General features: G+C 42.1%; 1 protein-coding gene across 1 annotated transcript; it reads right to left on the bottom strand.

Annotated features, from left to right (window-relative positions):
* On the bottom strand, positions 1-24,330 carry LOC105077594 (myosin-1). The gene is made up of 40 exons (XM_074342179.1): positions 24,220-24,330; positions 23,938-23,968; positions 22,226-22,469; positions 21,991-22,134; positions 21,717-21,873; positions 20,629-20,656; positions 19,759-19,873; positions 19,572-19,664; positions 19,374-19,437; positions 18,591-18,689; positions 18,397-18,500; positions 18,105-18,243; positions 17,784-17,902; positions 17,546-17,695; positions 16,058-16,228; positions 15,004-15,310; positions 14,842-14,909; positions 13,655-13,742; positions 13,452-13,569; positions 12,679-12,802; positions 12,451-12,587; positions 12,098-12,353; positions 10,366-10,608; positions 10,097-10,273; positions 9,872-10,017; positions 9,533-9,623; positions 9,051-9,440; positions 8,317-8,443; positions 6,389-6,507; positions 6,031-6,227; positions 5,076-5,259; positions 4,631-4,796; positions 4,420-4,544; positions 3,718-4,026; positions 3,427-3,630; positions 2,972-3,097; positions 2,706-2,876; positions 2,320-2,424; positions 2,117-2,212; positions 1-262 (listed from the first exon to the last, which is right to left on the bottom strand). The coding sequence occupies exons 3-40, from the start codon at positions 22,427-22,429 to the stop codon at positions 110-112; spliced, it is 5,814 nt and encodes a 1,937-aa protein (XP_074198280.1). The 5' UTR covers positions 22,430-22,469; positions 23,938-23,968; positions 24,220-24,330; the 3' UTR covers positions 1-109.

Genomic DNA, 24,330 nt, shown 5'->3' with positions numbered 1-24,330 from the left:
TTCCTTACAGATAAATTTTTTATCTGCAAAACTCATAAGTATAAAACAGAGTGACAAAGATTTTCACATTTTGTGCATTTCTTTGGTCACTTTTTAGCATTTGGGTGAATCACTCTTCACTTATGATTTTCGTGTGAACCTCCCGGCTCTTCACCCGCAGCTTGTTGACTTGGGACTCAGCGATGTCCGCCCGCTCCTCGGCTTCCTCCAGCTCGTGCTGGAGCTTGCGGAACTTGGAGAGGTTGACATTGGATTGTTCCTCCTGAGAATAAATGGAAAGACAGTTATGAGAGGGGGAAAGTTCAGAATTTCTCCTATCTTGGGTCAGTGGGTTTTGAATCCCTTTTTACTTAAAAATGGTTCATTCTAATAAACCTTTTTAAAAACCTAGAGAAATACTCTTGATTCTTTTTTTAAAATTAATTCCTCTTATACTTCTTGAAGTCATGTGTAGGAGGAACAGGTGACATTTGTCTCCAAGATGTTCTAAAAGTTCTCAATTTATAATATCTTAACGTCTTAGAGCTACTACTAAATATGTCGGCTTTCCAGCCCCCCCACCCCACCCCTGAATCCTGAGAATGGAACCAGATTTCTTAAAAATGCAGGTATACAATCTATATTGTACCAGACTAACAGCCTTAAATATAAACTATTGTCATTTAATGTTGTTTAGAAATTAAACAAGAAGTTGATTGTTTGTAAAAATAGTCCAAGAGGTCCCTGATTATGTCTGAATATATAGCAGTAAGTTTGTGAAGGCCAGTTCTAGTTTAGTCTCTAGTAGTCACTCTTTTTTTTTTTTAAAGGCTCATTAAGAACCATCCAAAATATGGCACTCAAATTTAGAACATTTAGAAAATTCTGCGTCACTAAATAACAGAGCTTGGAAAAAACCCCAAATCTTCCTCTTACAGATGAGGAGAATAGGGTTAAGTCTCTCCCTCTCCCTCTCCCTCTCCCTCTCCCTCTCTCTCTCTCTCTCTCTCAGACCGTAGAGGTCAGGGGAAAAGGAAAAATCATAAATAATCAGAGGAACTAATTTGTGATATGTAGGTGTGTATATCCATACTTCCATACTTAGGAAATTGATATTATTTGATTATTATTTCAGGTAAATCCCAGGCTAGGGAATGAGATGTGGTGGAGTGTTGAGGATCTAATGGTTTGAGCATAGTCCAGACCTTCTGAGACTTCATATTTAACTGCTTACTTGACACCTTCACTTGTGTGTATAATGGTATTTCAAACAGTGTTTCCAAAACAGAATTTGTGTTTCCTTCTTGAGCTGCAAATATGTTCTTTCCTTAGCTCTCCATTGTAGTATTGTGCCATCCACCTGGTTACTCAAACCATACATCTGATGAATTAGCCTTACTTTCCTTTCTCTCACCTCCCAAGCACAACCTATTAGCATATCTTGTAGTTTCTACCTCCAAAACAGACCTTGAATCTCTCCACTTCTCTCTTTGTGCTCCAAAAGCCACTGGGCCACCTGAAAACCCTCCTAAAATGTCTCCCTGCACCTGTGTTTTCTCACAATCCGTTCTCCACCTAGTAGCCAGAATACTCTTTTTTTAAAAATATATATATATATATATATATATATATATATATATATATATATATATATATATATATATATATATATATATATATAAATAAATCAGGGCACGACCAACCCAGATTAAACCCCTCCTGTGGCTTCCCAGTGTTCCACTGTATCTCAAATAAAAGCCAGACTTCTTATCATGGCCCGGAAGACTCCATGACCCGCCCCCTGCCCAGATCTCAAGCTCCATGTCTGCTGTTGTCTCCCTCATTCTTTCTGCCTCTTGGACCAGAACATGTCCTCCTCTCTCCCTGTCCTCCTCCCTGTGCCCCTCTCTCCTCTTTCCTGCTCAGAAGCCTTGCATCTGCTCTTCCTCCTCCCTAGACATTCTCCCCTGGCTCGTCAAGTGGTTGGTTTCTTTTCATTCTTCAGATCTTTGTTGAACCATTTTCCTTTGATCCTTCCTTATTTTACCCTTCTTTCTTTCATTCCTTTAACTAAATTGATTTGGACATAGCTGAGAACAGGAGGCTGCCCCATCACCCCAAGGGGTTCTGAACTCACCGCTTCCTCAGCTTGTCTCTTGTAAGCTTTCACCTTGGCTTGCAGTTTATCCACCAAATCCTGGAGCCTGAGAATGTTCTTGCGGTCTTCCTCAGTCTGAAATATTTTAAAGAGTAAGTTTCTTGAAAGTACAGATACCATCATATTTGGTTTTTGATTTCTTGCAGACTAGGGGAAAAACCAAGACAGGACATTTTCCTTACTTGGTAAGTGAGTTCCTTCACTTTTCTTTCATGTTTGCGTAGACCCTTGACGGTTTCAACGTTGCGCTTCTGTTCGCTTTCAACTTCTCCTTCGAGTTCACGTACCTGCAAGAAGATGGGCATTTTAGAGGTGTTTACTATGATCCATTCACTCAGTGGATTTCTACTTCTTCAGAAGATCCATAGTACTTCTTTTACTCGGCTATATATGTAGTACTTGATGCCTTAGGCTAATCACTGCACCTCCCCCCCCCCCCATGAGCTCTTGGGCAGCAAGGAATATGTCTTGTTCATCTTGTGTGCCCCACATCACCTAGAAATGCTAGATATTCAAAATTGTGCATTGGATTGGAATGAGATGGGAATATGCTGATCAGAAAACCCACCCTGGCCTCCAGCTTCTGGATCTGCTTCTTCCCGCCCTTCAGGGCCAGCTGCTCAGCCTCGTCCAGGCGGTGCTGCAGGTCCTTCACCGTCTGCTCCAGGTTCTTCTTCATCCGCTCCAGGTGGGCGCTGGTGTCCTGCTCCTTCTTCAGCTCCTCGGCCATCATGGCCGCCTAATGAGCAGTAAAATGAAACAGGTTGAGAGAGCTAAGATAAGATAGCCCGTCAAGATTCTAGCTTGACCACCCCTGCGTGGCCCTCTGCTCACGTCAGTGATGGCCTTCTTGGCCTTCTCTTCTGCGTTGCGAGCTTCCTGGATAATGTCCTCCATCTCTCCCTGGAGTTGGGAGATGTCTGTCTCCAGCTTCTTCTTGGTGTTGATTAGGCTGGTGTTCTGGTTAAAATATAAAATTTAGAAATATTAAATACATAAAAGCAAAATTAAGATGTCCAATGTGCTAATGAACTTACAAACTAATTAAGTTAATAATTAGTATACCTTCTTGTTCCATAAAATATCTGAGTTGATAATATATTTTTACAAGACAGTCAACTCTGAATGTCACAATTTAGATAAACAAATATTGTTAACCCCAAAATGTTAAATGTTTTACACTTCAACCTCCATAAAGCATTATGAATAAATTTTTAGGTAGTACTATGATTTGAGCAAGAATTTCCTTTTCAGTCCACTGTATGTTTTACTGTTCTGTTAATATTCACCTGGGTGTGCAGGAGCTGGACGCGCTCACTGGCGTCCAGGAGCTCCTGTTCTGCAATTTTCCTGCTCCTCTCCGTCTGCTCCAGGGAGGCCCGCAGCTCCTCAATCTCGGCCTGCAGCAAGTTGGCTCTGCGCTCCACCATGGCCAGCTGCTCCTTCAGGTCCTCCTGGCTCCGGAGAGCATCATCCAGGTGTAGCTGGGTGTCCTGTGGAATGAATGATCATTGAGCCACCTTGTTCTCAGGGCTGCCCTCACTCCAACTGCTCTGGGACCATCTATTGAACCCATTTACCTTGAGGATGCTTTGGGTGTTCCTGTAGTTCCTCAGGGCTTCAGCAGCCATGCGGTTGGCATGGTTCAGCTGGATTTCCATTTCATTGAGGTCTCCCTCCATCTTCTTCTTGAGTCTGATGGCATCATTTCTGCTCCTGATCTCAGCATCCAGAGTGCTCTGCATTGACTCGACGACTCTAACATGGTTCCTCTTCAGCTGGTCAATTTCCTCATCCTTTTCAGCAATTTTCCTGTCAATCTCAGACTTGACTTGGTTCAACTCCAGCTGGATGCGCAGAATCTTACCCTCTTCGTGTTCAAGAGATGCCTTAATGACAGCAAGGGGTGACATTAGCAGGGACTGGAAGTGTGTAGTATTCTAGAAATACGAATTAGTTCCTGCCTTTGTGCCACCATGACACATCTTTATTCTGTTGTTATAGAAATTTCTACAGTGTGTTACTGTTGGTTTTGTATAATTCTGTCTCTCCAACTATTTCATGCCCTTGAGGGCAGGGCCCTTAACTTATTCATCTTTGTTTTCTCAGTGTCTAGCACACAGTTCCTGATGTACAGTTATGTTAGTTTAATGCGTGGTGAGTTTTCCATACTCATACTTAGTACACAGCATCAAAATTATTTTTCTTTTCTTTTGATTCACCAATTCAGTAGATCTTAACTCCTCTCAAAATTGTTTTAGAGTATACAGTAAAATATCTACCTCTGCCTCCTCTAGAGCAGCTTGAATTTCAGACTTTTCTTGCTCAATTTGCTTCTTTATTTTTTCCAGTTCATGGATATGTTTCCCTCCTTCTGCAATCTGCTCAGTAAGATCAGAAATCTCCTCTGTTGGTGAAAAAAAATTAAATTTGTTCAGTGAGGGAAAACATTCTTTCAGATCTTTTGTTGAAGAAAGGGTAAAATGTACTCACGTTGCAAATTCTTATTTTCCCGCTTCAAGGTTTCAAGTTGGTCTAACGATTCCTCATAAGCATTCTTGACCTTAAACAGCTCTGTGCTAAGGGAGCGGGCCTCTTTCTGGGAAGCTTCAAGTTCAGCATGAGTTTCTTCACACTTCTGTTTCCATTCTGCTAGGACCTGAGGGGCAAGGAATGGTCAAGAAATTTGGTGGAGAAAGTTTGATGGTATGAAAACCATCTATTCTGGCAACTTTCAGACAGAGTTGAGATGATCTGGGACTGAAAAATAATTACGAAAGAGAAAAGTAGAAATCACTGGAGTCCCTCCTTCTCCCTACTTACTCATGGAGCAGCAGCTGCTGAGAACAGCCCTTGGATGGTTTGAATCAGATACACTGAAGGTAGCAGACTTTAATCACATGTTGAATGCTGAGGCAGAAACTGGGGTGGAACTTACCTTATCGAAGTTCCTTTGCTTTTTGTCCAGGGCCGCGCAGGCAGCGTTAGACCTCTCCACGTCTATCATGAGGTCCTCCACTTCATTCTGGAGCCTCTGCTTGGTCTTCTCAAGGGAAGCACATTTGGCATTCACGGCTTCCACATGTTCCTCGGCATCCTGCAGACGCTGGGCCAGCTTCTTCCTGAAAAGTGAAATGAGGACAATAGAAGTGACTGGTCACTCAGAATCTCTTCTAAGGCATCTACCACAACATTATAATTCCCACTATATGGCTGTACATTATTCCCAGAATAAATGACTTGATCTCTCCTTAAACTTCCTGTTGAATAAGCAGGTCCCTTCCTTAAACTCTGTTGAATAAGATTCTCCCTCTTACAGTTCAGTCTTGAACTTTGGATTGCATTGAATATTTAGCCCTTTATATAACAATATGTGTTCTTTCTTATTACAGAATTTAATGTCTACTTTTTAGTCTTTAACAATGTATCTCTTTTTTCCCTCTACAAAAAGCCATATTTTTACATCTCAAAAGGAGGAGCTATGCTTCAGAGTCTGACTGTTTTTCTCTTACCTACCTATCACCTTGGACTGATTCTTCCATTAGTGGTTAAGAGGAGAGAGAAGCACAGGAGAGTACAGCTGACTCTGTCTCCACACTTGTGTAGATAGGATGATGTCCATAGTTCCCCTTTTTAAAAATAATCATTCAGCTTTGTCTGGCCTTATATCCTTCTATCCTCTTGCCTTTTTCCTTCTATCCTCTAATTTAATTTAATTTTTCCCTATCAGCAACCTGGAGTATTGGTTTTTCTTATTTAGGTTTATGTCATGCATGATTTTCCCCTAGGTTTTTATTTGTTTGGGGAGCAGTGGACATTTGCCCTTGTAGTACATATAGCAGGTGCACTTTGTTAATGGAGATATTTCCATTTTAACTAAGTCTAGAACATACTTAGCCTCCTCCAGCTCCTCCGTGCGCTGGATGGCGTCTGTCTCATATTTGGTCCTCCACTGGGCCACCTCGCTGTTGGCCTTGGACATCGCCCTCTGCAGCTCGGCCTTGGCTTCCTGCTCCTCCTCGTACTGTTCCCGCAGCAGGTCGCAGTCATGGCGGGCCGACTGCAGGGCATGAGCCAGAGCACTCTTGGCCTGAGAACATAGAGATTGGTGACTTAATTTTATATCTTTAAAGTTATGTTTAGTCCCTAAACTCCTGTAGGCCACCAGAAGAAAATGTTAGAAGTAAGCAGAAAACAACCTCAAAAGCAAGGACAATGACAAGAACAACAGCAGCAAAAAGCAGGGCTAACCTTTATCTCCTCTTCAAGCTGCCTTTTCAGTTCCTCGATCTGTTGTGTGAATGCTTGTTTGCCCCTCGAGAGCTGAGAAACTAATGTGTCCTTTTCATCTAGCTGGCGTGAATATTCACCTATAAAGACCAAGAACCGGAAAACTCAACTCTACTTTGGAAATTAAAGCTCTAAATTACAGACTGGAGCAGGGAAAGGGAGGTGGGTCTGAAACATGATGTAGAATGTGGATTATAGCAAACCACCAGCATCCACTTCAACCCTGATGAGCACATCTATGTGAAATGAGAAGGAAGGAAGACTTTGAGGTAGAATACATGCTTATGAACAGCATAAGAGATTTTGGGAGATGTTTAAAATTATTTGATCCCAATAAAAATTGATGAAGAAACATGTGAAAAGAAATGCAAATCTAACCAAAACAACATTCCAGTGCTTTTTGTCTAAGGCAACAGTGTTGTACTAGTTTACCTTCCATTGACTGAAACAAAATTTATTCTGTGAAAAATAGGAGACTTTGAGCAGTTCCCTCTGTAAGTAGAAGTGATGTTCAAAAGAAAATCCTGAAAGCATTTTTATATTAAATAATCAAGTGTCCTTCCACCCCAAGAATGAGTTGGATTATGGATAACTAATCAATTTCTAAACTAAGTAGCATTTAAATTTGTCTCCCATTCTTTAAGCAATATAATTCTGAAAATACACTATACAGTTGACCCTTGAACAAACTGGAGGATTAGGGGTTCCGACCCTCTGCACAGTCGAAAATCCATGTGTAACTTTACAGCCAGCCCTCTGTATCCACATCTACAGATTCAGCCACCCGTAGATCACGGAGTACCATAGTATGTATTTACTGAAAAAAAAAAAAATCCGCTTATAAGTGAACCCACACAGTTCAAACCCATGTTGTTCAAGGGTCAACTGTATTATGTTAAAAAGAGAGAAGATCCTTTTAGCACCACTTTTTGAACTGGTTACCTGGAAGCCTTATCTTTTTAACACTTAATAAGAATCACAACTTTCATTTTTTTTCCCATACCACTAAATTACTAAGAGTAAGCATATGCTGAGGAAAAGAAACTACAAGGAGCATTTCGACTCTTCAAGAATGCCATTTTTCATTTTCATAAAGTGTGCTTACCAAACCTGCATAACAGTAACAAAAGCCTTACTTGAGCTGTGGTCTAGAAAGAATAATATTTGAATGAATATGAAAGAGTAAAATATTTCTCCAAGACGCTGATCTGCCTACTACTTTAATAGTCCAAATGACCCATTGAACAATTTCCATCTTGTTACCTCTTGCTTGGGGAAGTCAAACTCTGGTAGAAAGTTGGATAAGTTGATAGGAGGAGGAGTAAATGCAAAGACTGTCCAATTTGGATGATCAAAACTATGTAACCCTCACTTGAATGCTCTTGGCTGGGTTGGGGTCCTGAATATTTCCCTACACCTGCTGCTGGTGCTACCAGCAGTTGGAAAGACTTGAGGAAAGACTGGAGTGAGCATCCTTGGACAGGTCATTTCATCACTGTCATAATCTGTCATCTTTAAAATGAGGATAACATTACACTGACTAATGAGGGTAATAAAATAACAAAAAACTCGTGGCAGCATTTTGAAAAGTGAAAATAAAATACTCTGAGGATATGCTTTTTGGTAACTTATAGATTAGAGTCAAATCTGCTTTAAAATGTTAAAGCAAAAGAGCCTGGATCTCTTTATTTAAAAGAAAACAAACCCCAAACCGAAAAGACAGAAAGAAAAAAACTAGTCCATGCCAGTGATCAATAATGTGTTCAAATGGGCGGGCACCTCCCAGAGGGGACATATGTGAGCTCAGGTACCTCACTGCAGAGTTTTTCAGTGAATTGAGCGTGCATTGTAAATTTATCATTCAATGTCAACACTGGTAAATGTCCCACCTGATTCCGTCTGCAGGCGTGCTCTCTGAGCTGTCAGGTCATTGATCAGCCGCTGCTGTTCTTCCTCCTTTGTCTTAAGTTCACTGAGTTGGTCTTCTAGAGCGCGGCACATCTTCTCTAGGTTTCCCTGCATTCAAAAAGTGGCAGATGGCATTGCAAGCGTTTGGTCCATAGACATTTTCAGTAATCCAGACATTCCATTGGAGCTCATTTATTTTGAGAATAAACTTTCTTTAGAAACAAATGAAGACAACCCAGGCCTTAGATTGTGATGGAAGTAGTAACAAGACCGGTAGTCTAAACATAGTGCCACCAAATTGCTTTGTGAATTGCAGCCTTTACTCAGTTGGCTTGTCTGTGATACGAGAATAATGGTACTTGATGATGCAGCTTATGAGATTTTTTTTTTTGAGACACAAGTTATGTATTTGTGTTTAAGGGAAAAGCAGAAAGCCTAATCAAGGTGAAGTGCTTTAAAGACTTCAGAATGGATCATTGAATTGTATTTTTTATTTGAAAGAACTTGAGTTGTTAGGGTGCATGTTCTTTGCGTACAGCTATTCTCATGTAAAGATGGAGCACTTTGCCCCAACACACTGTAGTTGCCCCTCCCTCTGCCCAGCCTCCTGCCTGGCACTGCCATAGTCTCCTCCTGCCAGTTACTACTGATTCTTGAAAGACTCACTCACACCTGTCCTACAGAAATCTCTTTAAAACTTAAATCATAATTGTACCTTGGCTTTGGAGACGGTCTCCATGTTGCTGGCCAGGTCATCGATCTCCATCTTCATCTCACTCTTCTCCTTCTCCAGCTTCTGCTTGACCCTCTGCAGGTTGTCGATCTGCTCCCCCAGCTCGGCCACGCTGTCCGCGTGCTTCTTCCTCAGCGCGGCCGCCGTGGCCTCGTGCTGCAGGGTGGCCTCCTCCAGGTCCCGGCGCATTTTCTGGAACTCGGCCTCCCGCTTCTTGTTCATCTCGATCTGGGCTGAAGTCGCCCCACCGGCTTCTTCCAGCCGCTCGCTGATCTCCTCCAGTTCCCGGGTGAGGTCAGAGCGCTGCTTCTCTGCTTTGGCCCGGGAGGCCCGCTCTGCCTCGATTTCCTCCTCCAGCTCCTCGATGCGGGCCTGGCATGGGGAAAGGCTCAAAGTTAAGAGCTCCTTGGTGGTAGGAATTTTTTTGTCATTTTGGATGAGACTGATGGAAATCACATACTTACCTGCAACTCCTTGATCTTCTTCTGCAGCTGCATCGCAAGGGCCTGTTCATCTTCAATCTTGCTTTGCAGATTGCTCATCTCAAATTCTTTCCTGTTAGAAGAGCAACACGTTAGCTCTCCGTCCGTCCTCCTACCAGTCTTCTTTCCTCTGTGTAATTGATTATCTTTATACTGCTGGTGTTGACGACGTGAGTAGGACATGCTTTACAAGTCAGTAGTGTACCATTTTCATTACAGACAAAAGTCAAAGATGACATTGTTTTTCTTCTGTGTGCCATGAAGTAATATTTTAGAGACCCAGACAAGAAGCAGGTTACAGTTGAATTCTATCATACTCACTTTTTGAGTTTCTCATCAAGTTGCTGTTTGTCATTTTCTATATCCATTGTGGATTCTTGGGCCAATTTTAGGTCACCCTCCAGTTTCCTCTTGGCTCTCTCTAGGTCCATGCGCAGTTTCTTTTCTTGCTCCAAGGACCCTTCAAGCTTAATATAAATGTCAAGTCAAAAGGATTGCTTAGCTTCCTTTTCAAGAAAATAATTTCCTTGATAATCCTAGACTTACGTCATCCACTTGCTGCTCTAGCTTGGTTTTAGCTTTGGTCAGGGTGTTGACTTTGTCCTCTTCTGCCTGTAGGTCATCCAGGGTCTGCTGGTGGGCCTCCTGGAGGGCCTTCTTCTCCTTGGTCAGCTTAGCTATGACTTCATCCAGTCCTGCCATCTCTTCTGTGAGGTTTTTTACCTAGGAAAGTTAAGGAAGACATTATCTTTGCTCCAAAGCAGCGTAATTGGATGGCGGAGTCTCTAAATGCTACATAGAAGTGTGTTTCATACCTTGTTCTCTGTGGCGTGTTTCTCCTTTTCAACCTTGGCCAGTGTCAGCTCAAGGTCATCTATGTCTTTCTTCAGCTCTGAACATTCGTCCTCCAGCTTCCTCTTCTTGGCCGTCAGCTCAGCGTTGATCTCTTCCTCATCCTCAGCTCTCTCAGTCACCTCCTTGATCTTGGCCTCCAGGTGGATTTTGGTTTTGATCAACTGGTCACATCTTTCCTCTGCATCAGCCAAGCTATCTGCTTCCTGAGAAGGAACAGTAGACACTTCTGGATTTTGTTTTGTGAACATTCTCAGATTTTATTAAGATTTTGAAACCAAACAAGTAAATTGTGCTTTAAAGTCTTAGGTTAATTTTTATTAGTTTTCCATTGTTTAGGAAATATTTATTGGGCACTTATGGCACTGAAGATACATTTAACATTATTTTCCAAAAAAGTTTATTAAAAGAAAACAAAGAAAATGGTTGGGTATCTAGCAGGTGCTTGGAGGGAGGGGTAATATCAGAAAAGTGACTTCAAAGGAAGACATGTCCTACAGTAACAAGAGTAGCTGGGAGTTAAAGGGAGCAGCTGGAACGACTCAGGGCAACAGAGCATTTTTAAAAGGTGGTGCTTTGAGAAGTAGCAAGAGTGTTTCTTAGGAGAAGAAATGGGAGTTGGAATATAAACTCTCTGAGGGCAGGGTCCATGTCCCTTGCTCAAAGTTGTATCCCTAATGCTTGCTACTTCATGAAACATTTATTAAATAGGTTGTTGATAGAATAATGTTGAAAAGAGGTCATATTATGTTGAGAGGAGAGAATTATACTTGGATCAGACTCAGGTACCCTATGCAATTATCCTTTGATTCTTGAAAGTGTGATGAACCCCTCCTCAATTTAGAAAACCTTGGTCTACGAAAACTACAAGGAAAATCACAGTGCTGACCTAGGTATTTACAATTCATCTTTCTTTAAATTTTCTAGTCTTGTGTCTAAAACCTGTGCACCCAGTGGAACCAATGTAGAGTTTGTTCTGAATTCAGAGAACTAGAGAGTAGCCTTAAACATTTCTGTTGTTGATTTCAGTGGCGGTAGCTGAAATTCTCTTGTCATTTAGGTCACAAAAATGGGTTAGGTGATGGTGTTGATCAAATATTTCTTCCAAATATTCTCTGGATATTTACTGGGACATTGGACCAAGAACATCAACACTATCTCTCATGCATCGTCTCATTGACACTATTTATGAAAAGTATTGCCATTGTCTTTGCAATGGTCCTGTTCTTTCGGGGACTAGAGAGTTTCTAATGATACAGTTGAGAGGGAAATTGCCCGGGGGACCAGAGATACAGAAATTCAGAATATTGGTTTCAAGTTGATACATTTTCATCACAAAGTCTCCTCCTTTTCCCTGTCAATATTTCTCTTTTTTCACTGCTCTTATTTGCATTTTTCAGTAGGGATAATCTTAGGGATCAAAGATCACTTTATTTCCTGCCCATATTCTGTTAGGAAAAACAACAGGGGGAAAGGAAGAATGTTTTTTATTTTTCCCTTCTCAACAGCAAGGAATCCTATCACAGTGCTTTTTAGTAATATTATATATAAAATTTTATGGACCATTCTGAGCAGTTGTGAATTAGGAACGATTGATAATCAGTCCCTTAATAAGGTGGAATCTGGCCTCTCCTCTAGTAATTGCTGAATCGAAATTTTAGCATCAGATTGCAGGCAGTGGGCTCTGATACTCACAGATTGAACCTGGAGCTGCAGGTCATTTTTCTCTTGCATCAGAGTAACCATTTTTTCTTCCAGCTCTTTCCTTTTGGCTTCAGACTTTGCAAGGCTTTCTTTGGTCTTCTCAAATTCTTCCTTCATGTTGGCCATCTCCTTCTCTGTTTCTGCGCTCTTGAGGAGGGGCTTGATCTTGAAATACAGCTTCATCCAGGGCCAGTGCTTCACATTCATGAAGGCACGGATATTGTACTGGATGCAGAAGATGGACTCTCTGTAATGGGGACATAAATCCTTAAAGTCAGATATAACAGGAAGCAAAATTAAAAGGCCTAGGCTGATGGGGTTTAGTAAAGTATCCCATTTAGTACCTTCTCTCCACCATCTTCTGGTACTCTACTCTTGCCAAGAACCCTCTGCACCTGGCCTGGGTTCGGGTCATCAGCTGGGCCAGCTTCTCATCTCGCATCTCCTCTAGGAGCCCCAGAAGACCAGCTTTGAAAAAGACCTGTGTGGGGGCAGAGTTGCAGATCAGAAACTTTGCGTAGACTCCAGAGAGACAGGCACAGTGTCAAGAGGGCGTTAGAGACGGGTGTTACCTTGGTGTGACCGAATTTGTACTGGGTGTGGTCAATGTCGATGGACCCAAGGAGCTTCTCAGAAGCCTTCTTGCTGTCAATGAACTGTCCTTCAGGGATGGCACTTGCATTTAATACCTTGTATCTGGTAAAGTAAATATAGTTTTTTAAAACTTGGTTTATTGATGGCACTGCTAGTCGCTAAGCATTAAATGATCCATTTTAAAAACTCAGCTTTAAAGTAATTAGTATTCTTTCTACGCTGTCTACACAGATAGTAAATCTAGTATCTACTGTCTATTTTTATTCCATTTTACCTCCCTGCACAGTTGCCACTTTACTTTCTGCCTCGTCGGACCCTGTTCTCAGGAAAGGATCCTTCAATCTTGTTCACATTTATGTAGACAACCAACAAAATGTAACATATTATTCTTTCTAGATGCATTTGCTATGGATAGCACTTATCTCTACTGAGTTTTTGTAAGGATTAAATGAAATAATCCAAACATATTGAGCACTCAATAATGGCTGTTCTTATAATTTTTGAAGTTAATGTAGACATCTATGAGCTAAGCCAGGGGCATAGTAAGTCCAGTGAAACGTCTGCAGAGTGCTTAATATATCTGTGGAGTGGTATATCTATATTTTAAAGGTGTTTTGAGACATAATTTTTTATTCTTTTTTTGGAAATTAAAAAATAACAAATAGAGGCATATTTTTCACTAAGTTGTTTTGCTTACACTAAATATATTTATACTGAATTTTAGGATGCACCACAATTAGGAAAGTCTGACCTCTGTTTGAAGTCTGCATAGAGGATCCTGCTGGGGAAGCCCTTCCTGCAGATGCGGATGCCCTCCAGCACTCCGTTACAGCGCAGCTGGTGCAGGACCAGTTCATGCTCCATGGCCCCTAGAAGGAGAAATACCACCCACGCCTTATTTCATGATCTAAAGCAGACACACCGGAACTCGTCTGGATGTCAGACGTGCCTTACCGGGAGTTTTGGTTTCATTGGGGATGATGCACCGTACAAAGTGAGGGTGAGTGCTCCTCAGGTTGGTCATCAGCTTGTTCAAATTCTCCTGTGGAACCATATGAATATTTGCTTAAAAAACGCACTGTTTTCTTACATTCACATTTGTAGACATAAATCATCCTGAGCCATGACATTGGTTCGATTGTAATGAATAGCATCCAGGTTGAATTGGCAAAGGATTTTCTCTGGAATCTCCACACTCCCAACTTGTCCTTCTGTTTCCTCTCTCTGTGCCTTATAAACTAGCTGTTAAAGTGGTCGTTCGCTGCTATGGAATTTCCTAGCATATGTTACAAATATGTGACATTTTAACACATGGAAACACGTCACTTACGATCTTTTGCCTAGATATGCGGTCTGATTTACAAGTAATTCAAAGTGTTTCTCCAAATCTCCCATTTCTTTCTTTCTCCAACTTTCAGTTGCACCTGCTTTTCTATTACATGCTTACTCCTTATAATTACAGAGCTGGGTCCTCCTGCTGGTTTCATAGAAAGGGGCTCTTCAGTGCCATGTTCTGGGAATTGTCAGAAAACCGACAGCCATATTACCAAACGTGAGAAGTTTTCCACTCAATGGAAATCGTGATTTTTTTTTTTTCAGAATAACTAGAACTTCAGTTGTTACAGATAGGATTGTCAAAGGATGAGTCAGTTTTCCTTAAAAAGCTATTTCTTATCACATCTGGTTTCTTATTTTCTTCTTTTAGATCAGTCTCCAAATCCTACCACTACTTTTCTATCCTCAACTTTCAAAAGCTACTCATTTTGCTTCTATGCCAATATACGCCTGAGCACCTGCCTCATTTGGGCACTCCCATAGGCTCAAGAAAATCTTAGGTTTTGCTTAATCTTCTCCCAAAGGAACATTTATTGTCAAATAACTTCATTTCCTGTCCCCAGTACTGAATTATACATCTCACACTGACTCCAACTTCCGGACACCTGTGTTTCCTGTATACTGAGCTCTCTCTTCCAAGCTACCTCAGGCCTTCCTGAGACTCAGTTCTGCCACTGCCTGCTGACCCGTCTCTTTGAGCCACATCTAGTTCTAGAATCCTTGCAAGATTACTTCCCCTTCCACACACAATAAAGTAAAATTGAACTTCCTGAATCTAATTAGAGAGAGAAAAATGAAGTTTGTACCCTGAAGAGAGCAGACACGGTCTGGAAGGAAGAACCCTTCTTCTTACCACCTTTCTTTCCAACAGACTCTAAGAGGAAGAGAAATCACAAGCAATCATAGTGCAGGCGTTCTCTGCCTGGGTTTTCTATATTGAGTAAAAGGTTAATTCTGTTGAAAGTTACCTGCATCAGTTTCTCTTCCAGCGAAGAGGAGAGCCAGAGTCTTCAATGCGGACTTCTGGTACAGCCCGACCACGGTGTCGTTCAGGGGGTCCTTGTTCTTGTCCAGCCAGCCGATAATGTTGTAGTCCACGGTGCCTGCGTAGTGAATCAGGGAGAAGTGGGCCTCGGGCTTGCCTTTGGCAGGCTTGGGCTTCTGGAAGTTGGCAGACTTTCCAAGATGCTGCTCATAGAGCTTGTTCTTGAAGGAGATGTCTGTGGCCTTGGGGAACATGCACTCCTCTTCCAGGATGGAGAAGATGCCCATAGGCTGAGAGAATGAAAAGGAAGATGAGATTTGAATTTCGTCTGCCAGTAGATGTAATATGTAACATTATTATCCTGTTTGAGAAAATTCGCTGTTTAATTTTTTATGGTTGGTAAACCTCATTTCTTTGATTGGAAGTTGTTAAATTACCAATATTTATCTGGTACTTCTGAAGATCCAGATGTACTGCAGGCTCTAGGGTATGATGGAGAGCAAGTTAATGGAGATGAGCTCTACTAGAGTTTGTGACTTTCTCCCAAAGGCTTTAAAGCAGTATTTCTCCAGGGGTAACTTGCAAGCAATGCAGGTTATGTCAGAGAACTTGGAAAACAAGTATTTCTATGATTGAGATTAGGGAAGTGGGCAATTTTAAGTACGTGTGGTGAGGCTTGGGCTTAATTCAGAGGCTCTGCTTTAAGGTGCTAGAAACTCAAATTTCAAATGCCAGGAGTAATGAATCCAAGGCTGACAAAGAAATAAGAAGACATACTATTCTCTGAGCTCTTTCATAAGGAAAGATGGTTTAAGTGTAAAGTTGAATTGCAAACTGTAGGGAAATGCAGAGTTCTGGACTCGATAGAAGAGATCCAGTCTCCTTTCACTGAATAGCTGCCTCAGGGTTGGCAAAAGGACTTTCCATGATTTTGTTTATATGTAGAAGTCTTGTACCATAGAATATACCAAGTTTTATGATTAAAAAAAAAATAGTGGTCAGCAGTATGATCTGCAATCTGAAAAAGGGAAGCGAACCTTCTCGATGAGCTCGATGCAGGCAGCCAGGTCCATCCCGAAGTCGATGAACTCCCACTCGATGCCCTCCTTCTTGTACTCCTCCTGCTCCAGCACGAACATGTGGTGGTTGAAAAACTGTTGCAGTTTCTCGTTGGTGAAGTTGATGCACAGCTGCTCCAGGCTGTTGAACTAAATAAGCAGAAAACACAAATTGCCGTTCATCTTGTGATACAGCCTCTCTCTGAACGTGGCTTTTCTTGCTTGGCTAGTCTACCTGCCCACCTGCGGAGAAACACGATTGGGAATGCTCTTGACTGAAAGCGGTATCACCGTACACAGAAGTCAAAGAGGTTGTACAGGACGGATGAACCTTGCAAACATTAGGCTAAGTGAAAGAAGGCAGCTTCAAAGGCCATGCATTATATGATTCCGTTTATATGAAATGTCCAGAATAGGCAAATGCAAAGACACAAAAGAAATTAGTGGTTTCTAGGGGCTGGGGGAGAGGGAAGTGGAGAATGACTGCTTAATGGGGAGGGATTTCTCATTGAAGGGATGACAATGTTCTAAAATCAGTTGTCGTGACGGTTGCACAGGTCTGTAAGTATATCAAAAACCTCTGAATTCAGAAATTTAAATAAGTGAACTGTACGGTATGTGAATGATTATCTCAGCAAAACTGTTATTTTAAAACTCTCAGAGTCTACAAGCTTGCACTGTTGTTAGTTCTCTTATTTGAAAACGTGTGGATTGCTCTTCCTGTTCCGTCTTGGTACCAGATTCTCTCTCTTTCCCGTGTCGGCTTGAAAATTTCTGGAAATGCTCTTGTCCGTAAAACTCAGACAATCTCATTCAGTGTCCATCAGTCTACTTATAGAGAAAGGGGAAGACGTGGGACCTCTGGATCAGACACATCCGAGACACTACTGTCAGGAAGGGGACTTTGGTAACCTTCTTCCTAAACTATATGGCTTTAGTCTGTCCTGGGCAGTGGAATTTGAGTGTCTTTATGATGCTGTTTCCATCCTCCGTACCTGCACACGGCAGGGCAGGTAGGAATCTCAGAACTGTTCTTTGCATTTGTCATCGTTTCCCCACTGCCAGTTTGCTGCCGTTGTTGCCTCTTCACCTTCTTCATCATTTACTAGATGCTGACTGTGCTTGGGGACTGTGCTCATGTCTTGAAATTAAGAAACCCAGTGGTAGAAAGATCTCAGGAGTGAGTGTTACCTGGAGTGTTAGGTGTCTTACATGGTAGTTGAACTTGCCCAGCTTTGGGTCGGACACCATTTCCATTAACCAAGTTCACACAGGTCAGAACTGACAGGTAGAATCTGAGCCCAGATCTGTCTCGCCCTAAAATTCACGTCCTTTCGTGGACTTTTGATCTTCTTTCATGTGTCAGTTTACTTTGTAGTGTAGCTGTCTTTCATAGACCTTTTGTAACACAGACCGTGGAAGTAAGATTTGTTAAGTTTTTCTCCTGCGAAATCTGTGCTAACTCACATCAAAGATCTCAAAGCCAGCGATGTCCAAGACCCCGATGAAGTACTGCCGGGGCTGCTTGGTGTCCAGCTGCTGGTTGATGCGGGTGACCATCCACAGGAACATCTTATCATAAACAGCTTTGGCCAGAGCACCCACGGCGTTGTACACCTTCATAGAGAGAGTAATGATCACTGCGTTATTGAAGACATGTCATGAGGACGTCGGGGGTGTGTGATTCATAGTGTCATGCACTTGCCTGCTGCACAGTCTGGCCTTTGGTGACGTACTCGTTGCCAACCTTGACCCTGGGAAAGCAGAGGGCTTTAAGCAGGTCAGCAGAGTTCAGACCCTGGAGATAGGCAGCCTTGTCAGCAACTGCAGAGACACAATTCGAGTATCCAGCATGACATACTGTGGCCTCACAGTTGATAGGGACAGAGTAAGGAGTGAATCATACTGTGTGGGGGTAGATTTGTGTATATGCATCCGAAGCTCAGCTGTAGAGGAGACATGAGTTTCGAATGGGCTTATTTGCCTGTATTCTCTAATTTAGCCCAGATAGAGGTTCACCAGGTACCTTCAGTGCCATCTGGCTCAGCCTGCTCCTCTCGCTGCTTTTGCTTGAATTTCAAGTTCCCGTAGTGCATTACTGCCCCTGTGAGCTTGTAGATGGCGACCCTTTCATCCGCAGTGAAGCCCAGGATGTCGATGGCGCTCTGCCAGGAGAGATGAGAGGACAGAAGTTGGGCAGAAGGCACCAACTTATTTAGGAGCATTTGTATTATGTCCTTAATCACACCTACAGCAGGTTGTCATCGTCATGCCCAAATGTAAGGAATTGTTTTTTAAAAACTGCACGTGTAACTTACGTCTGTGGCCATCAGCTCTTCTTGGTCATCAATGCTGGGGACTGAGATCTCCCCTTGACTGACGTAGGCGTAGTCGTACGGGTTGGTGGTGATCAGGAGCATTTCTGTGTACGTGGAAAATTCGGTGTATATGTTTCACCTTAGAAGATGCTAATAGAACAATTAGCTTCTAACTTACAAATTTAAGCTCTTACCAATTAGATCTGGCTTCTTGTTAGACATGATCTGGTAAAAAATATGGTAGCTTCTTTCTGCCTTTAGCTGGAAAGTGACTCTAGACTTTTCCAGGAGATCTGCGGTGGAAAGCAGGCGTTGGCGTAGGTGAAAAAAGTATAAAGTTCCTGGAGTGATTTTGGAACCGTGGGTCTCTAGCTAAATCTCCTTGGCATGCTTGAGATTCTAGCTGAACGTCCCCACGAGGTAGATAGTCCACATTACGTCTCTGCAAACGCCGCGCGGTTGCTCTTACTACCTCTAGAAGGGAACTAAAGTTGCCTGGCCCAGGACGTATTCATTCTCACACAGAAGGTCCTTGACATTTGGAATATACCTGATCCTTGATAACTCGGTCCTCTCCTGGGTCTCTTCTCACTTTATACCAGAGGGGTTACTAAGAGCATGTTTATGAAGGCTCGTACTAGGAAGAAATCACATACACTGAACCCATAGGAAACAGATATACTTCTAGTCTTAGCTTTTCCCGAGAAAAATTTGAAATTTGTTCTGAGGCTGGACTACTTCAGACAAGCCCCACGAGCCCTGGCGGTTTCTCCAGAACCGTTAGCTCATGACTGGGGCGGGGGGGTGGGGGGGGATAAAGCCCGCTGCGGGCTGTGGTTGAGACTGGCATTAACCACGGGTGTGCTTGGCAGCAGACTGGTGTCTCACAGGCTCCAGGCTCAGCAGGAGCTGTAGAATGTTCCTCCAAACCATCATTTGCCGTTCTTGGATTCTACTTAGGGGGTCCTGTTACTCACATGTTTCAATATCAGCAGAAGCCAGTTTCCCTGTGGTACCGAAGTGGATCCTGATGAATTTACCCTTGCAAGTGAAAAGGGTGATGTTATATACAAAACTGGAGGCACAGAAGTAAGAAGAGACTGAAATGATAACTGAGACATGCCTCGTTTGGCACTGAAGGGCTGAGAAAGCCTTTCTGTGACCTAGAGACTTACAAAGCGAGAGGAGTTGTCATTCCTCACGGTCTTGGCGTTGCCAAAGGCCTCCAGTAGGGGGTTGGCACTGATGATTTGATCTTCCAGGGTCCCCTGCAAAGGCAAGAAGGCAAGAGCGGTCCTCACTTGTGGGGCTCAGGAGTTTCTCACCTGCCAGCCCAGATTCTGACACGGCGGCCAGACCCACCTGCATTTTGCCACTAGTAGGTTCCTCCTTCCTCTTCTCCCCAGTCACCGCAATTGTTGCAAAGTACTGGATGACGCGCTTCGTGTTCACAGTCTTCCCAGCCCCGGACTCCCCGCTGTCAGACAGTGATCCAATATGTGTGAGAGATTAAGCTCTTGTGACAAATGAAACGACTTTCATCTGCATTCACTGCCTTATTTGCCTGCTTTATATTTCTTGTCAGAGTCTCCTAGGTCTTTCTCTTCATCTAACATGTAGCTCATGGTGTTTCTGGTGCTTTGCACTCAACAGAAGCTGAGACATTCATTCAGTAATCATGTAACGCTTATTTCTTGAGCGCTTAAAATATGCGAGACTCTCTTCTAGGGGCTTAGCCCGGGACTTGAGTGTCCAAGAAGTACCCACTCAATCACTATGTAATAAATGAAGCAATTAGTGCAAAACTCTCTGAAATAATGATGTGTCTGTCAGCTTCCTTAGGCTAAAGACATTCCCAAGTGAGGTCTTTGAAGGAATAAGCATTCCCCAGTAGACCTTGCAAATGAAACACTGGCAACGTTGTCAAACTCCCAACCGTCGGAAGCTGTGTGTGCTCGCTTCCCGGTAACGGGTTCTGGCCGTGTGAGGATGTGGTGGTTTACATCTCCAACTTGCCGGAACATTCTGGAACTTTCAGTACTGGACTAGCAAATGATTTAAATTGGGACATTGTTCTTTTGCATTCAGATGTAACCTAAACTTTATAATATCTAATTGCAGGCTGATCATGCTGTTGGTTTAGTATGGGGGCATGAAGCAATTTCTTGTTTTGGTTTGTCATTTTCCCAGTGTGAGTAAAATAGGAATAAGTCTCATAATATTAATACATACGTGATTAAGATAGACTGATTCTCCCGATCTGGAAGAAAAATAGTGGACAGTCAACATTTATATCATTACACAAAGAACCTTTCTTTAGGTAGACACTGAGAGCATCGTGTGTGTCTAGTTCAATGGAGTTTTTCAATATATTATTATAAAGCTATATGTGATATTATTTTTAAGTCTCAAGTTGGGAAAGAGAGACATTAAAATATTGTCATATTTTAAACTTAGGCACCACTGGAAGTGTGTCCTTTTGATTAAAAAAAAAAAAAAAAAAAAGCAACTTTACAGAGCCACATTCCCTACTTGTCATCTGTAGATTTCAGGCTGTCTGCTGACGGATGCATATAACTGAAAAATACATAATATGCTAAGACTTAGACTCTATTTTATAGTTTAAAGTAGTGTTAATCAGACCAAAGTTCAATTCATATCGCAGATACACACATGCGCACGCATATACACATGTACTCACTTGTATCTCAGGGCCATTGACTGCAACCCTAACTCTGATCAGCCTTCCCCAAAAATGCCATTGGGTCAAATAAAGATCAGGTGAGAGATAGTGCCTCTATCAGAATTAAGTTCTTTAATAGGGGAACAGTAACAATTTCCGTTTGTATGCATGTAGCCCCAAAATATCACTTTCATCAGAGAGGGGATATTGTCTCTGAGGTGGTTTCTGACGACTTTAAAGATGTAACAGTACTCTTAAAAGTATCCAGGTTGCAATCAACAGGATACTTAGGTACTAAAATGTTGAACATGTATTTTTCATTTCTATTCAGACAATACACTTCAGCTTGTTTTTGTTAATTAAATGTTTAAAATCATGAATTTCCAAGCAAAGAGACTATCAGCGAGTCACACTTAGTAGGATGGAGCAGTACGTGGTCTGGTGGAGTCATGGGGGTGGAATCAGAAGAACTGAATGTTAGTTCCCGCTTGACAGTGTGGACCTCACTGTTGTTTTGTCCCCTCTTCTGTGCTACTGGGAGGTTGGATTCAATTATTTCCAAAGCCCTTTTTTGCTTTACCATTTTGTGATTATAGGTGGTAAAATAATTCATATGGAAAATATTTGAACCACTCACCAGTCAGCATGAACTGATAGGCGTTGTCAGAGATGGAGAAGATGTGGGGCGGGGCCTCCTGGCGCTTTTTGCCTCGGTAGGCAGCCACCACCTCTGCGTTGTACACTGGCAGCCACTTGTAGGGGTTGACAGTGACGCAGAACAGGCCTGAGTAGGTCTGCACCAAAAGAAATAGAAAAGAAATTAATTATTTCATGGGGACCTTAGGAATGTGCTGTTTTTCAAAATATGAGCGACGTGCATGAGCAGAAGAAGTCCATGAGAATGAACTCACGTAGATCATCCAGGCTGCGTAACGCTCTTTGAGGTTGTACAGCACTCCTGGCTCGTGCAGGTGGGTCATCATGGCCATGTCCTCGATCTTGTCAAATTTGGGAGGGTTCATGGGGTAGACCTGGTCATCTTTCACTGTCAGAGTCTGGGAAACAGGAGAGATGACTGTTTATGTCAATTGAGTGACCAAACGAAATCATCAGTGGAATGTAGTCAGCTCCTGGGACCCTACTCACCGCTCCTCCTTCGGTCTTCACCGTCACTTTCCCTCCTTCTCTGCTCTGGATCGTCCCTTTGACAAAGGATTCCTTGGGCTCAGCCACAAAGACTGATGTCTTGGCATCAAAGGGCCTATTCTGGGCCTCGATGCGCTCCTTTTCAGACTTTCGGAGGTAAGGAGCAGCCTCCCCAAAGACAGCCATTTCCTGGTCTGAACTCATGGCTGCAGGTTATTGATGGCAGCCCTGTCAAAGACCCTGCCTGGTAGAGGAAGAAAAGATACTATAAAAATTCAGAAACTTGACCATTAGATTTATGTTAAAAAACCAAAACAGTTTTCATTTCCTGACCAGTTTAGAGCGAGCATAATGTTTCGTGTGAGCACCTCCCTGGCTTGGCTGGAGGTGAAATGTCATTCTCTGCATTCTGTGCTAGTGCTAACAGATAATTACTCTATTTGGAAAGAAACTTTTGTTTCTGGCTCATCCATTGTATGATGTTGTACCTCCTTTTCCTGTTTCATTTGCATATTAACCTTTAGAAGGAACCCATGTCAGGGTATCCAGAACACAATGCTAACGTGACAGCAGGGCTTCTCCAGCTCTTTAACTCTTAGTTCTGATCGTCCAGCTAGATTATAAGCATCTTGCAGGCAGGGAGTGCTTTCCTTTTACAGCATCCCTCACGCCTCTTAGGACACATGCTAGGTACAGGGAAGGATCAAAGCTGGCTTTATCAATTAAAAGTTCAACAGAAACACATTGTAAAATTATAGGAACTGTTTTGTAAATGGTGAAAAGCTTTTTTTTATAGATTTCTGGTTTTCAAATACTACCTAATAGAGGAAAGTAGAAATGAGAGCAACTTTGTTTTGTCAAAAATATTCTATTACACGTCAGTTTCTCCTGTTCCTGTGTCGTACTTCTGACAAGCTTCGTTTCTTTACCCACCTTTAGTATTCTCAGAAACTTATTATAAGTGTTATTACCTATATTTTCTTACTTTATTACTAATATCTTTATAAAATTTCAGAAAATTTTTTTCTTGTCACTTTTAGCATCTGTTAATCCTGTCAATAATGATCATATGTAACCTGTTTTGTAATAATAGAAGACATCTTCCAGGAAAACTCAAAGCACTTCTTAACATTTTTCCATTCAAACTACAGTGATTTGGAAAGTACAACTAAAATCTTTTGTCTTGCTAAAAAATGCTCACAATCAACTTTCACATCATATTTTTTAAAATGTCCATTTTATAGCATGTGAAACACCATGCAGATTTCAGCCATTTTCCAAGGCAAGGATTCTATCCATTCTGCTTATCCATTTAGACAGCTTCTTAAGGTATTTTATATTATATATTGTGCTGAGTAAAAGCTGTAGTATGAAATTTACATTTTCTCTATGAATGAATTATAATGCTCTGAAATGTTATATTGCATGTTGCAATTCAGTTATTTGAAAGACAACCTGTAATACTACAAATAGAAAAAAATGTATCTAAAACTCCTAAAGATTCTGAGAAAGCAGATATTTCATATATTGCAAAAGATATAAATTAATGAGAACCAGTCTGTAAAGTCCCCCTCGGAGTTTTTCAAGGGAAGAATGAACAGCCATGAAATTGAAATGCTTTTATTTTATAATCCCCCCGGCCACTCTCCAAACCACTGCAAAAGATTTCTTGCACCCTGCCAAGAATCAGAAATAAAAAATCAGTATCTTACCTTAGAGATGCAACCTTGAAGTGGGTCAGAACTGTAAGAAAAAAAGCAAATTTCCTTTGGTTAAATTCTGGCAATTCCCAGCTGTAGCATGAATGATTCTTAACTGAGAAGCAGGAAATGACTGGGAATACTGAAGCATCTAATTAAAATTGCTACAGCGTAAGTTGGTGCTTGACTGGAAGGGCTGCCAGCGGCAGTGGGAGCCAGGATGTGTGGCATGCGTGCGGGCAGCCAGACATCCCTGCCGGTCCTCCGACAGGGCCTGTCCTCACACACACTTACCTTGAAGCTTTATGAGGAAAGACAAGTCATACTCATTCCAAGGGCACTTTTATAGGGTCAAATATGGAAAACACGTAGCCTCCTCCCCTTTCTTAAATCATATTTGGCAAA

This window comes from Camelus bactrianus, chromosome 16 (assembly GCF_048773025.1).
Source record: "Camelus bactrianus isolate YW-2024 breed Bactrian camel chromosome 16, ASM4877302v1, whole genome shotgun sequence".
Lineage (NCBI taxonomy): Eukaryota > Metazoa > Chordata > Mammalia > Artiodactyla > Camelidae > Camelus > Camelus bactrianus.
This window is presented reverse-complemented; position numbering and strand designations above follow the sequence as displayed.